The 13,774-nt window shown below is 36.1% G+C and overlaps 1 protein-coding gene across 2 annotated transcripts in view; it reads left to right on the forward strand.

Annotated features, from left to right (window-relative positions):
• Positions 1-12,302: 12,302 nt before the first annotated feature.
• Positions 12,303-13,774, forward strand: part of LOC125270770 (RNA-binding motif, single-stranded-interacting protein 1) — an 85,335-nt gene continuing 83,863 nt past the window's right edge. For both annotated transcript variants that reach the window (XM_048194694.1, XM_048194690.1), the window contains exon 1: positions 12,303-12,534. In XM_048194694.1, coding sequence (XP_048050651.1) covers positions 12,466-12,534 — 69 coding nt within the window. In that variant the 5' untranslated portion in view covers positions 12,303-12,465. The remainder of the gene's footprint in view (positions 12,535-13,774) is intronic.

Here is a 13,774-nt window from a genome sequence, read left to right on the forward strand (position 1 = left end):
CAAAAGATTCTGAAACCTGTGTGTGTTACTTTAAGAGAGAAACCATACAACTGTGTTGCATTTTATTTTCTTTATTAAATGATTAGTCCACTTTTAAATACACTTTTCCTGATAAATTTACTCACCCCCATGTCATCCAAGATGTTCATGTCTTTCTTTCGTCAGTCGAAAGGAAATGAAGGTTTTTGAGGAAAACATTCCAGGATTTTTCTCCTTACAGTGGATTTCAATGCTACCAACAGGTTGAAGGTCAAAATTACAGTTTCAGTGCAGCTTCAAGGGCTTTAAATGATACCAGATGAGTAATAAGGGTCTTATCTAGCGAATCGATCGGTCATTTTCGAAAAAAAATACAACCGTTTATGCTTTATAAACAAAATATCGCCTTGAACGTACTTTCCGCTTCCGCATTCTTCATAACGCTTACGCTGAATGTTCTACGCCTTCCCTACTTACGAAAGAACGCGGCGCCAGTTTCGTTTTTTTCCGTAACTTGAATAGGGAAGGCGTAGAATATTCAGCGTAAGCGTTATGAAGAATGCGGAAGCGGAAAGTACGGTCAAGGCGATATTTTGTTTATAAAGCATAAACGGTTGTATTTTTTTCGAAAATGACCGATCGATTCGCTAGATGAGACCCTTATTACTCATCTGGTATCGTTTAAAGCCATTGAAGCTGCACTGAAACTGTAATTTTGACCTTCAACCTGTTGGTAGCCTTTGAAATCCACTGTAAGGAGAATAATTCTGGAATGTTTTCCTCAAAAACCTTCATTTCTTTTCGACTGACGAAAGAAAGACATGAACATCTTGGATGACATGGGGGTGAGTAAATTTATCAGGAAAAGTGCATTTAAAAGTGGACTAATCCTTTAATATGATTTAATTTTATAAACATAATCATTAGTCATTTATGTGGTTGTTTTTTGATTTATCATTTAATATTATTAGTATTTGATTTCTATCATTTATTCATTTTATTATTATTCACGTCATTTTTATATTTTATATTACATATTATTTTACTTATTTCCTTGCTCTTGCAATGCTTGCTATTGTTGTTTGCTACAGTGGTTTGAAGGGATATTTGTTTTCATGAGTAAGAGATAAGAGAATGTCTCCATTTCAAGGTCTTTAACATCACAGGACCATGTTGTGAAGCAGTAAGATTATTCAATAAACTCGGCTCTTTTTATTATTATCACTTCCTCTCCAGATTCTGCTCTTCCCTGGCTTTCTCAGTTAAACTCTCAGACTGATATCTTCTGGGATAGGATAGGGATTCAGCATCCGGGGTCAGATCTAATATATCTGATATTTCTGATGTGGAGATTCATCCGATCTAACATTTTGGCGTAGTCGGCAGGGGTTTAATAGTCACCCATGGTTGCTTTTATCTGTACAGGTTTCTGCCTGTTCAGTCAGACACTGTAAACTAACGATACTAACAAATAGTCCAAATAAAACAACTTACAATATTATAACTTTTTATTCATTTTATTCAAAATTTTTCTTAGTTGTGCTGTTTGCACAGTTTTTATTTCATTTTATTTAAAATATATTTTGAGTTAAAAAAAAATCAGTAAAAATCAGTATTATGTCCAGTATAATCTAGTTATGTCTGTTAGCATCAGCCACTGAAAAATGTCGAGTAAACAAAGAAAGCAGCAATTAATGCATTTAGAAAACAAAGGGTCTCTATCTCTTTGTTTATCTTGTCTTTCTCTCTCTTGATCCCTCTTCATGGACACAGTTAGAGTGATGCAGAATGACAAGCTGACATGCCGGTGCTGGTAAATCTTTGTCACATCGGTTGTTTTCCCCCACATGTCTCAAAGGCCGCAGAATAAACAGACTGCTGTAGGTCTGGGATCAGACAAAGGGCACGGCTGAGAGCCGGGCGTCCCATGGGAGGGAGACGTAATGAGGAATCTTGCTCAGGAATGCAGACCGAACACTCGAAGATCACATTTCACGGAGCCACAGGATGAGCCGAGAGAATGTTCACTAGTTCTCCTGCTGTTCAGGAATAATAGTATCTAGCTAGTTTCTGAACACAGAATAGACATTGACGGGCAGTCATATGTTAATGTTTCAGGCTTGGCAACTATATAGAAACACACTAGAAACCACTGAGAACACTTTAGCAACCACATATCATCCAACCATGGCATCATGGTGGTGAAGTTTATAAAAATCCAGTTTAACATGTATACCAGTCCCCAAAACTCTGATCTCCTCTGTCAGGGAAAATAAAAAAGTGTTTGAACATATAAGTACACCTACAGAAAAAAAAATCATTTAAGGAACTTAGTCATTTGGCTTGGATTTTATGCTCTATTTTTGGTGATGACTCAACTGGCATCATATTGCTCAGAAGTTTCACTTCTTTGTGTCATTTCTGAGCATCCTGTGCCAACATGTCCAAACTAAAGCCCAGACCACAGAAATGTGTGTGTGTGCGTGTGTGTGTGCATATATATATATATGGAAAATGATTTTTTATTGTAATTTTGTGAATTTGTAAAATGAGACTGCATTAAAAAAGAGCAATTTCAATCAATCAAAATATTTTTGAGATGTGCGTAACATTACAACTTCATAATCAGAAATTCATATCCAAGATAATGAAGATTTAGCCAATTTCCATGACTTTTCCCAGCCTGAAAGTTACTATTTTAAAGGTGCCCTAGAATCAGAATTTGAATTTACCTCGGCATAGTTGAATAACAAGAGTTCAGTACATGGAAAAGACATACATTGAGTTTCAAACCCCATTGTTTCCTCCTTCTTATGTAAATCTCATTTGTTTAAAAGACTTCCGGAAAACACTCGGATCTCAACATAACACCGACTGTTACGTAACAGTTGGGATCATTAATATGTATGACCCCAATATTTGCATATGCCAGCCCATTTGATGCATTAGACAAGGAAAGGCAGTATTAACGGCTGGATCTGTGCACAGACAAGGTAAGCAAGCAAGAACAACAGCGAAAAATGGCAGATGGAGCAATAATAACTGACATGATCCATGATATCATGATATTTTTAGTGATATTTGTAAATTGTCTTTCTAAATGTTTCATTAGCATTTTGCTAATGTACTGTTAAATGTGGTTAAAGTTACCATCGTTTCTTACTGTATTCACGGAGACGAGAGCTGCCGCTATTTTCATTTTTAAACACTTGCAGTCTGTATAATGCATAAACACAACTTCATTCTTTATAAATCTCTCCAACAGTGTGTAATGTTAGCTTTAGCCACAGAGCATAGCCTCAAACTCACACAGAATCAAACTTAACCATCAAAATAAATACTTTACTCACATAATTTGAAGCATGCATACAGCATGCATGACGAACATCTTGTAAAGATCCATTTGAGGGTTATATTAGCTGTGTGAACTTTGTAAATGCACTGTATTATAGTCGAGAGCTCGTGGGGCAGAGGGAGCGCATCTCTTAAAGGGGCCGTGCTGAAAAAATCAGTGCATAGTTAATGATGCCCCAAAATAGGCAGTTAAAAAAATTAATTAAAAAAAATCTATGGGGTATTTTGAGCTGAAACTTCACAGACACATTCAGGGGACACCTTAGACTTATATTACATCTTGTAAAAAAACAATCTAGGGCACCTTTAAAATTCCCTGATAAAAAGCGCAACAGAACGGGAAAATACTGATGCAACCAACGCTGTTAAACAATTCTGTGGTACTTTTTGTAAGGATTTTTCCTAGGGATGCACGATATATGGGCCACCATATCGGTATAAATGATATATGTTCGTTTTTAATGTTATCATTATCGGCCCGGTAAGAAAATGTGGCCGATATATTAAAGTCTATAAATAAAGGACTATTTCCTTCAGATGAGACACTTCAGATGAGCACTGTTCACTATGATGGTTTTGAATGGCTTGAAATATGATTGAAATCACTTCAAAAAGGAAAATACAGTTAAGTACAACAAGTCTGTCATATAAGCTACATAAAATTATAATGCGAACATTATAATCGTGTGCTTGGGACATGGCTTTTAATGGTGAGACTTTTGTTTTTGTAATCAGACTCTCAAAAATTATATAAAAAAATTGGATTTAGATTTATTGGCCAATATATCGGTTATCGGCTTTCAAATATAAAGAATTATCGGTTATCTTATCGGCCAAAATTTTGGTGCATCCCTAAATATTCCCCATTGATTTTCTACTTTGGGATTTAAAATCGTCTTAAACCAAAACAATCAGCTCTGACATGAATAACAACTTTGATCTGAAGCAAAAAATTATATGAAAACCATTTCTAAGATACTAGATATTATGAGTGAAAGTGAAATCCAGTGAAGCATTATGAGTGGCAATCAAATAAAATAAAACAACTGATTTACAGTCATTAATTAAGAGTATAAAACAATATATGTTATTGCAAAATATTCAGAAGTTCAACAGTGTAGGGAGACTGACTTGGAGACATGATTTACAATGATTCATGGGAGTGGTAGCTTATCTGTGTGGTGGATTGCTCTTTGGGATTATGGATAGTTTTTTTTTATGAATTATGGCTTATGGCTAAGCAAATGTCACTGTCCAACCACAGAGCTCATAACACATCTGTCTTAAATGTTAAACAGTATATCATTAAAAAACAATTTCTCTATTTAGAAAAATTTTCATTTTTACTTCTGGAACCTGACTGTTGTCTCCATTTCCAAGTGAATCGTGGTTATAAAAATAATGATAATATATTTTTTTTTTTTTTAGCAAACACAAAAAGTGAAACTCAAGCAGTCAGTGCTTTCTTCTGAGATTTTTCCTACGGTCATTTCCTGTCACAAGAATCTAACTGTGTCACAGATTCTTAAATTGGCTATGCACTGACACTGTTCTATTGTTCAAAAATGTTGCTGCTGTTTTCTAAACTTCCTGGGGGTGTGGCCTATGGAGCGGATGACCAATGAGCTTGCACCATCATGAAGGTCACAGAGTTGATGGACAAGAGAAAAAACAAACTAAAAGAATGAGAGCTCTGCAAAATGCCATGACAGCACAAAGCACAGGTCAGCAGAATGAACGTCCTCAGAAACACATGCGTTCACTGAGCCGTTACTTCATGTGAACCTTGATACTTAATATGTTCCTGCATTCACCCCAAATCAAGGGAGGTTTGCATATGGAGTACATAAACAAGAAGAAGAAAAAATCACAAACAGCATCAGCAGTGAGACTAAATAAAGATCAAATTAAAACATTTGCATGACTTCTCCTGAGATAAACAGCTTAGTAATGAAACATCTCCTCTAGAGTTTGAAAAATCTCAGCAAAGTCTTACACTGTTCTCAGATTCACCAAAGATAAAAAGAGATTTCAGTATGTACTCAAACATTTCTCATTCAATTTTTCCAATACCAACTTATCTTATAAGGATATGTTTACACAACAACGTTGCATTAAAAAATGAAAAAAAATTTCCTCTGCATTTTTTGCGAACAGACGACAATGTTCACTTGGATCTGTAAAAATTACTAAAAACTGCTGCCAGGCCAGTAGATGGCGATGTCACTTAATAAAGAAACACTACCCGTCTATAGACTGAACATGTAACATGCATGTGCATCACCGTTTTCACAAATTCACAATTTTGTAGGTTACACAGAGACGATAATGGTACAGTTTTCAGAAACTTGCATTTAAACAAAAGTTTGCATTTTAAGGCCACTACGGTGGCTGTAATGATGCGCATGAAGACAAAGAATCAATATTAGAGAGTCTTCAATATTAAAGGGGATCTGACTTTTTCCTTGTTTAAGTGCTATAATCAGGTCCCCGGTGCACCTACCAACCCAGAAAACGTGAAAGAGGACAACCCAGTAACTTTGTTTTGGCAAGTCTTTCTTAGCAAGCATGTGAAAAAATAAGCCGCTCAGATTTCGCTCCTCTAATGGTGTAGGAAGGGGATCTTATTATAATATTACCGGCCCTTAATCTGCAAGAGGAAGAGTTGTTGTAGTAGAGTGTGGTTGTCATGTCGTCATTTTACAAATGAGGGTCAATTCAACACTGGATTTGCACAAAAGATGAACAACTACAACTACATAAATGTATCCACTAACCATTCAGAAACGTCCAGTTTCATTCTAAAAGTTGTAATTTCTTCCTGAGACTCTCCATCAGTGTCGACTCCGGTTTGAACAATGTAAGGCTGAACACAGTTACTGACAATCCTCATTTTGGCTGCGTGAGATTCTCCAGCTTTGTTGTTGTCCAGCTGTTAAAGCTCCACCCTCTTCTGGAAAGGGGGCCGGGAGCAGCAGCTCATTTGCATTTAAAGGGACACACACAAAAACTGTGTTTTTGCTCACACTCAAATAGGGGCTATAATAAATGATCTGTGGGGTATTTTGAGCTGAAACTTCACCAGAGACATGTGAAAAGGGGCATAATAGGCCACTATTAAATCCAACTCGGAAATACTCAGGAAATTACACTAGTAAATAAAATAACACAACAACGTTAATGAAAACATGGAAAAAAGAACAGACAGAACTTGGGGTTTAAATACACAAGTTTAACAAGGAAACCAAATGAACAACAGGTGAACTTAATTAGTGACTAACAGGCACACACTAGGAAACTAGGGCAACATACAAATGGCAGGGAACAAGAACAGAACCAAACTCGAAACGCAATGAACTAACAGAACAAAACATATCCCTTACAGTAAGTTACGTTACCCACATTCGTTTGATATCTATGCTCTTACTGTATGCAAACAATTATCTCATCTGGGTCTGTTTTGGTTTCTTCTAAGTAATTTTAGAAACAACTGAGAACTGAGTCTGAGTTACGAGCAACCTTTGAGCAATAACATGCATTTAAACTAACATTTTGATGTGCATTTATTCATTTAGCTCAGTGTTTCTCAACGGATTTTACATTTGACATCATGTGGTGAACCAACAAAGCACCAAAATAGTTTATCACACAAGATGTCAGCAAAAAGGTCCTACACTGAAATATATTAATATCACCACAAACTACACAGGCCTGAGAGTATGCAAAATTATTAATATTACTGAATATGGCTGAAAAGGATTGATTTAAAGTAATAATGCAGTTCACAGTCTTTTGTCTTGTTTTTATCTTGGTTGTGTTAATGTAAACTTTTATTTTGAAGTCCTTGTATTAGGATCATATATGATGTCTAGTTCCCTCCCTGATTGAGTTCAGTTGTCTCTAGAATATTCATACCCATGTGATTATAAACAATTTCTTGTTGAATTTGAAGCAAATGACCGTCTCACTGCAATAAATGCATGTATAGAGTCTGTGTGTGTTTTGTCTTAACCCCATGAATGTGCATTTCTATGATAAATGAGTATGTCATGCAGCTCCATCTGGAAGTTGGTATCAGGGCAGAGGAACAGCGGGTAATGAATTGGGCAGGACATGCACAAAAGAAAAAAGAAAAAAAAAAACACGAGGTGACCTGAAGAGGCCCTTCCCACGCATCATACAGGATGACATTGCGTCTCGTTCTGTGATTACCACTTATTTAACAAAAACATGCATGCAAAAGGGAGAGTCACAGATGATGAGCTGATCTGAGCCGGTTTAATGCATATCAAATAAGTATAATGGAAGTTTGCGCCAAACTTTTAAGCAATAACATAAGGTCACGTTTGTTTGTGCAAAATGCATCAGACAGATTTGTGGGAGTGCCGTCTGAGACTAATAGCAAGGCAATTGAGACAATAGTCACATGTAAACTTGGAAAGGGACAGCTATTCATTGAAACATTCAATTTCAGGTATATAATGCGCCTAATTATATGACTATAGCTTTAGTCATCTCTTTCTCTCTGTCTCTCTATCTCTGTCGTCTAGATTTAAGGCGATTAAGATCTTGCACTCATCAAGGCTTTGGCTTTTTACAGCAGGCTTTGGTCCAAACCTTCTTCACGGGGCGCTTAGACATGCATGATGCTTCCTGTCTCCTGAAGCTCAACAGGAAGCATCACTCACATGAGCATCTGGCTGGACTCCAAACTAGAGGCCTGCAAAGTGTTGCTAAAGCAGCATTTAACCCTGTTTGCATAGATGATTATATTACTTGCAGAATTTTACATAATTTACTGGCATTCAAGATCAAGCAATCATGTTTTTAAAATCATGCTAATCTTGGTAAAACAGTTATTTAATGCCAATTAATAGTCATTTTATAAAGGTTTGGACATACAGTCCAGTCCAAAAGTTTGGAACCACTAAGATTTTTAATGTTTTTAAAAGAAGTTTCGTCTGCTCACCAAGGATACATTTATTTAATTAAAAATACAGTAAAAAACAGTAATATTGTGAAATATTATTACAATTTAAAATAACTGTTTTCTATTTGAATATATTTCACAAAGTAATTTATTCCTGTGATGGCAAAGCTGAATTTTCAGCATCGTTACTCCAGTCTTCAGTGTCACATGATCCTTCAGAAATCATTCTAATATGATCTGCTGCTCAAGAAACATTTAATGTGTACAATTGTACAAAATATTTGTGTACAATATTTTTTTTCAGGATTCTTTGATGAATAGAAAGTTCAAAAGAACAGTGTTTATCTGAAATCTAATCTTTTGTAACATTATAAATGTCTTTACTGCCACTTTTGATTGATTTAATGCATCCTTGCTGAATAAAAGTATTCATTTCTTTAATTTCTTTTCAAAAAAATAAAAATAAAAATTCTTACTGACCCCAAACTTTTGAACGGTAGTGTATAATGCTACAGAAGCTTTGTATTTCAGATAAATGCTGTTCTTTTGAACTTTCTATTCATCAAGGAATCCTGAAAAAAAAAAAGTACACAACTGTTTTCAACATTGAAAATAATCATAAATGTTTATTGAGCAGCAGATCAGCATATTAGAATGATTTCTGAAGGATCATGTGACACTGAAGACTGGAGTAACGATGCTGAAAATTCAGCTTTGCATCACAGGAATAAATTACTTTGTCAAATATATTTAAATAGTACACAGTTATTTTAAATTGTAATAATATTTCACAATATTACTGTTTTTTACTGTATTTTTAATTAAATAAATGTAGCCTTGGTGAGCAGACGAAACTTCTTTTAAAAACATTAAAAATCTTAGTGGTTCCAAACTTTTGGACTGTACTGTATATAAAATAAAAAAAATATGAAAAAAATAAATAAAAATAAAAATATTTTAAAAAATAAGGATAGATTTGAAACTGAACCTTGACTTTCAGCTTCCAGGTCCCATTAAAAAAGTCTCCTCAAAAATGTCAGTGGTCCTTAACAGTCTACTGAAAACTCACATTCAGGTCTTGCTACGTGGTTTGGTTTTTATTTTCAGCCTTATTATGAATCTTTTTTGCTGTTTCAGGAATATTTTTGAGTGTTTCATATTTAAATTTTCCTGAAAAGCCTATAATAGACTATTTAATGTCTGGCTCCCATTGTGACAACTTACCCTGCTATTGGTCAGCATGTTTTAAATTAACTGTATCTTGTTTTTCCTGGTCAATAAGATTGAAAATATTCTTTTTTTTTTTTTTGTAGTTAATATCGGCATGAAACGGAAGCTGCGGTAGTCTTTCCTTCCTTCCCTATTTTGACTAGGATTACCAGGTTTTCACAACAAAACCCACCCAATTGCAACTCAAAACTAGCCCAATCATGTTTCAAGGGGGTGTCCCATGGTAAAAAAAAAACCCTAGGTAGCTGTCTTGCTGCCTCGCTGTCTTATAAGAGAATGACTTGTATGGCAGCGTTTGCGCATGAAGGTACCTCACAAAATTGATTTCGGACAGACTTCTGAGGCAGCGTAAGAGTTTAATGATCTACAGCAATATAGCGCGAGCTTTGGTGAGAACTAAACAAATATTTAATTATTACAGTAGTAATTTCTCGATAGAAATGGGCTGCGTCCGAAAACTGAAAAATGCTGCCTTCCGAGGACACATTTCAAGGTAGTAAGGCATCAAGGCACGTCCGAATCCAATGTTAGCTTCACTTCCTGTCTAATGAGATACCTTCCTCAGATCGGTTTTTGAAGGAAGCATATAGATGTATCCTTAGCTGCCTTTGATATCCCACAATCCTGTGCTTTCCATTCTGTGACTAGAAAAATAAAGATGGCGTCCGAAAGTTGCATTTGCTGCTCAGTTTGTGAGTAAATGTACGATTTTGATCAACATATTTCAGTTTTGATATCATTTCTATCGAGAAATTACTACTGTAATAATTAATTATGTGTTTAGTTCTCACCAAAGAAGGTGCCTTCATGCCCAAACACTGCCGTACAAGTTATTATCTTATAAGGCAGCGAGGCAGCAAGACAGCTACCTAGGTTTTCGGACGCAGCCTAAGGATACATCCATGCTTCATTCAAAAATCGATCTGAGGAAGGTATCTCATTAGACAGGAAGTGAAGCTAACATTGGATTCGGACGTGCCTTGATGCCTTACTACCTTGAAATGTGTCCTCAGAAGGCAGCATTTTCCAGTTTTCGGACGCAGCCTTGATTTTGTCCATGGGGAATTGATTGGATGGTTGTGGATTGCTATTGGTCATCTCATGTAAGAGGGAGGGGAAGTTATTTTTGATTAAAGAGGGCCGGTTTTACCGCGGAACAGAGTGCCCCAGGGATGACGCGTTTTTGTAGGCCAACCCGGAAGTTAGCGGCGCACGGGTTCCCTCGGTTGAAAGCCTATGCATTTTTCCCATAGACTTTTGGAAAATCGCAGAAAATAAGCTCCGTGTTTAACAAAGAGTTATGACACTTACACATTTTGTCTATCAAGATAATCTTTACAAGTGAACACGACATTTATAGATTTTGAAGCCTAAATAAAGTTGTCAGATATAAAAGGCTAACAGTAGGCTATAAACGGACTACAGCACACCATAGTCGCAGATCAACGTTGTCACCACCAAGCTTCCTCAAACTTTATTTAAAAACATGTTCGCTGATTATGATCTGCGCTGTTATTAATACTTATCCACTATTTCATGAGAAATGCTGTCCTAATGTCCCGTTTTTAATGATGACGTCTAAAGTCCCCGCCAAAAGAAGTAGTCCCTTTTAGCAATTTGTTAGCAACCGCCGATTTTAAGACACAGTAAAAGTTTAAAAAATCACAAGTGGGTTATAACTGGTGTGTTTTATGTCATAGATCAAAACGTGAAAGTATTTAGAGGCTTTGTTAACCACAGACCTTATTTCAGGCGATTTAAGCAAAAACCCATTCAAAAAAAACCATAGACTTTACGGCGTTGGAACCGGAAGTCCTAAAATACTAACTGGCTTTCGGGTTTTGCCTACAAAAATGCGTCATCCCTGAGGCACTCTATTGACCTTATTTTCCAGAGAAACAAGCGCGCCGCCATCTTTGGAATATTGTCTTTGAACTTCCGTTTTTGCGGTAGCCCTGTATATTTCTATGGCATCGCTGTTGAAGAAAAATTAGCTGGTGAAGTGGATTTACTTGTTGTAGAGTTAATGAAAGTTATCATGAGCATTGTAATGTTTAAAGCATATGTCTTAACTAATCTCAGTAGACCGGGGAGATTTTAAAATGAGCAGTTCATTCATAAATACGTAAGATCGCTGTGGAAATACAAACCGGAAGTCAAAAGACAACGAGCGCAGCGCTGAAAAGGGGCGGGGCTACATAAGGTCTATTGCACAACTTTAACACTGTTGCCGCGGGTTGAATCGACCCAAAATAATGTGATATTTAGCCCCTGAAACGCGATTTTTACCGTGGGACCCCCCTGAAATGTGATTGGGCTAGTTTTGAGGAGCAACTGGGCGGGTTTTTTGTGAAAACCAGGCAACCCTGACAAGGGCACATGGATTTATTTTAAAGATAATGATGTGCATGAATCGGCCTAAATCATTTGCAATATTCCAATAAAAATACCAAGAATTGTGAATTTTGATGGTGACTAAATGTTTAAGGTTACAGAAACTGACAACTGAAACTGAAAAATAAACCCACCCTCACAAACAGTAACTGGCATTTAAAAACGTCTAACAACTTGCCCTGGTATCCACTATTTAACACGTTTATGGTCATGACGATGACCTGGTTCAAATATTAATGTCTTATTTAAAAGATTGTCGCTAATAATTCAAGATAGGCTTATTAGTGAATCTATATTTAAATCTAAAAACATTTATCAAAATATTCTTACTCTGGTGCTTTAAATGTGCAGGGTTTGGTTGGTGTTCATTAGTCTGTCTTGCAGACTTTCCAGCAGAGTTTGAGTGTACCGGAGGGTGGCTGTTTTGCTCTGCTCTGCTCTGCTCCACTGCAGCTCCACCGCCCACCTCACCAGTCTCCGCGTTTGGACGTCGACAGCAGCGGTCGGTCTTGTTTTTTCTCCGGATTTCAGATCTGACACAGTAGTGACATCCACGTCTAAATTTACCGCTAATCTTCATGGGCAAGGTGTGGAGGCAGATGTACCCCCAATATACCTACTATTACCCCCCTTACCTGCAAGCCAAGGTACGAAAATCAGTTTTACCTCTTGTTTGATATCGCTTTTGTAGATGTGACTGCTGTGTATCGTGTTTTATTGGATATTGCACGAAATGGATCGAGTGACACTGCTGTAAGTTTGTAGCGCACTTGAGGGGATTTTCGGGCGGACATTTTAAATCGAGTTTTTATCAGATATAAACAGTCAAATCCAGATATCACCTAATCGTTGCTGTTGTGTACTCAGTGCTGGTTTAAACTCTTTGTGGTCGTCGTTTTATGGCGTTATTAAATGTTTTGTTCGTTGTGTCGGCCAGTGAATTCCTGTGACATGACATCGCTTCAGCTGAAGTCAGTCTGAACTCCAGCACTAGTGTTGTTGTTGTGATCGTTTCTAATGCGAATTTAGTCTTTTATCATAGTTTATCCACTTGGGAATCATTGTTGTGCTTTGCATTACCAAATGATCATTGTGTAATTGTAAAAAGACAAAATATGTTGTTTGTTTACACAGTCATTATGGTCGACCGATATGGTGTTTCATTGGGCAATATTATGGGTGGACCGATGCCGATACAAAAATCAAAATGACTTAATTTAAATAAACACATTTGTTCTTATTAATTTTTATGCAGATATCTAGAGATATCAAATTAATTATGTATAATAAGTTAAACGATATAATTAATATTTTTAAATAATATTATTTTTTTATATCTAATTAATGCATATTTAAAATAATAATAACTCATTCAATATTCACTCTCTCAAGTAAAGAAGAAATATATTTTATCCATTTACAAGAAACAAAACTTTGAGTTCTTCGGCTGATAATCTTTTAGAAGGTGAAATAATAACTGATTGATTGGTGTTGATCGTCTGTCACTACAGATATTCATTTCTCGTTTTATTTAGTGCAGACAGCTGAATATTTTGCCATTTTTAGAGCATTTGGCATCAGCCCATAACCATTCCCAGTTGGTTGATTGTTTTTTTTTTTTTTTTTGTATCAATTATGAGTAAATATTGTTTAATAAAGTGTTTTTATTTTTATGCATGCACCGTCCACTTTAGAAATCAGCATCTGCCATTAAAAATGATATCGGTCGACTGGTAATTTGTAAAAAGTGGCTATTTTAAAGGAGAATGTGAGAATCGGCATCAAAGATAGAAAGCAGAGGAAGGTTGCTGCTGTTTATCAGCTGATCAATACTGGGTGGAGTATCATCCATACTGCTAGACTATGGATATTATACTAATTGGGTTT

Source organism: Megalobrama amblycephala, linkage group LG6 (genome assembly GCF_018812025.1).
Source record: "Megalobrama amblycephala isolate DHTTF-2021 linkage group LG6, ASM1881202v1, whole genome shotgun sequence".
NCBI classification, from domain to species: domain Eukaryota; kingdom Metazoa; phylum Chordata; class Actinopteri; order Cypriniformes; family Xenocyprididae; genus Megalobrama; species Megalobrama amblycephala.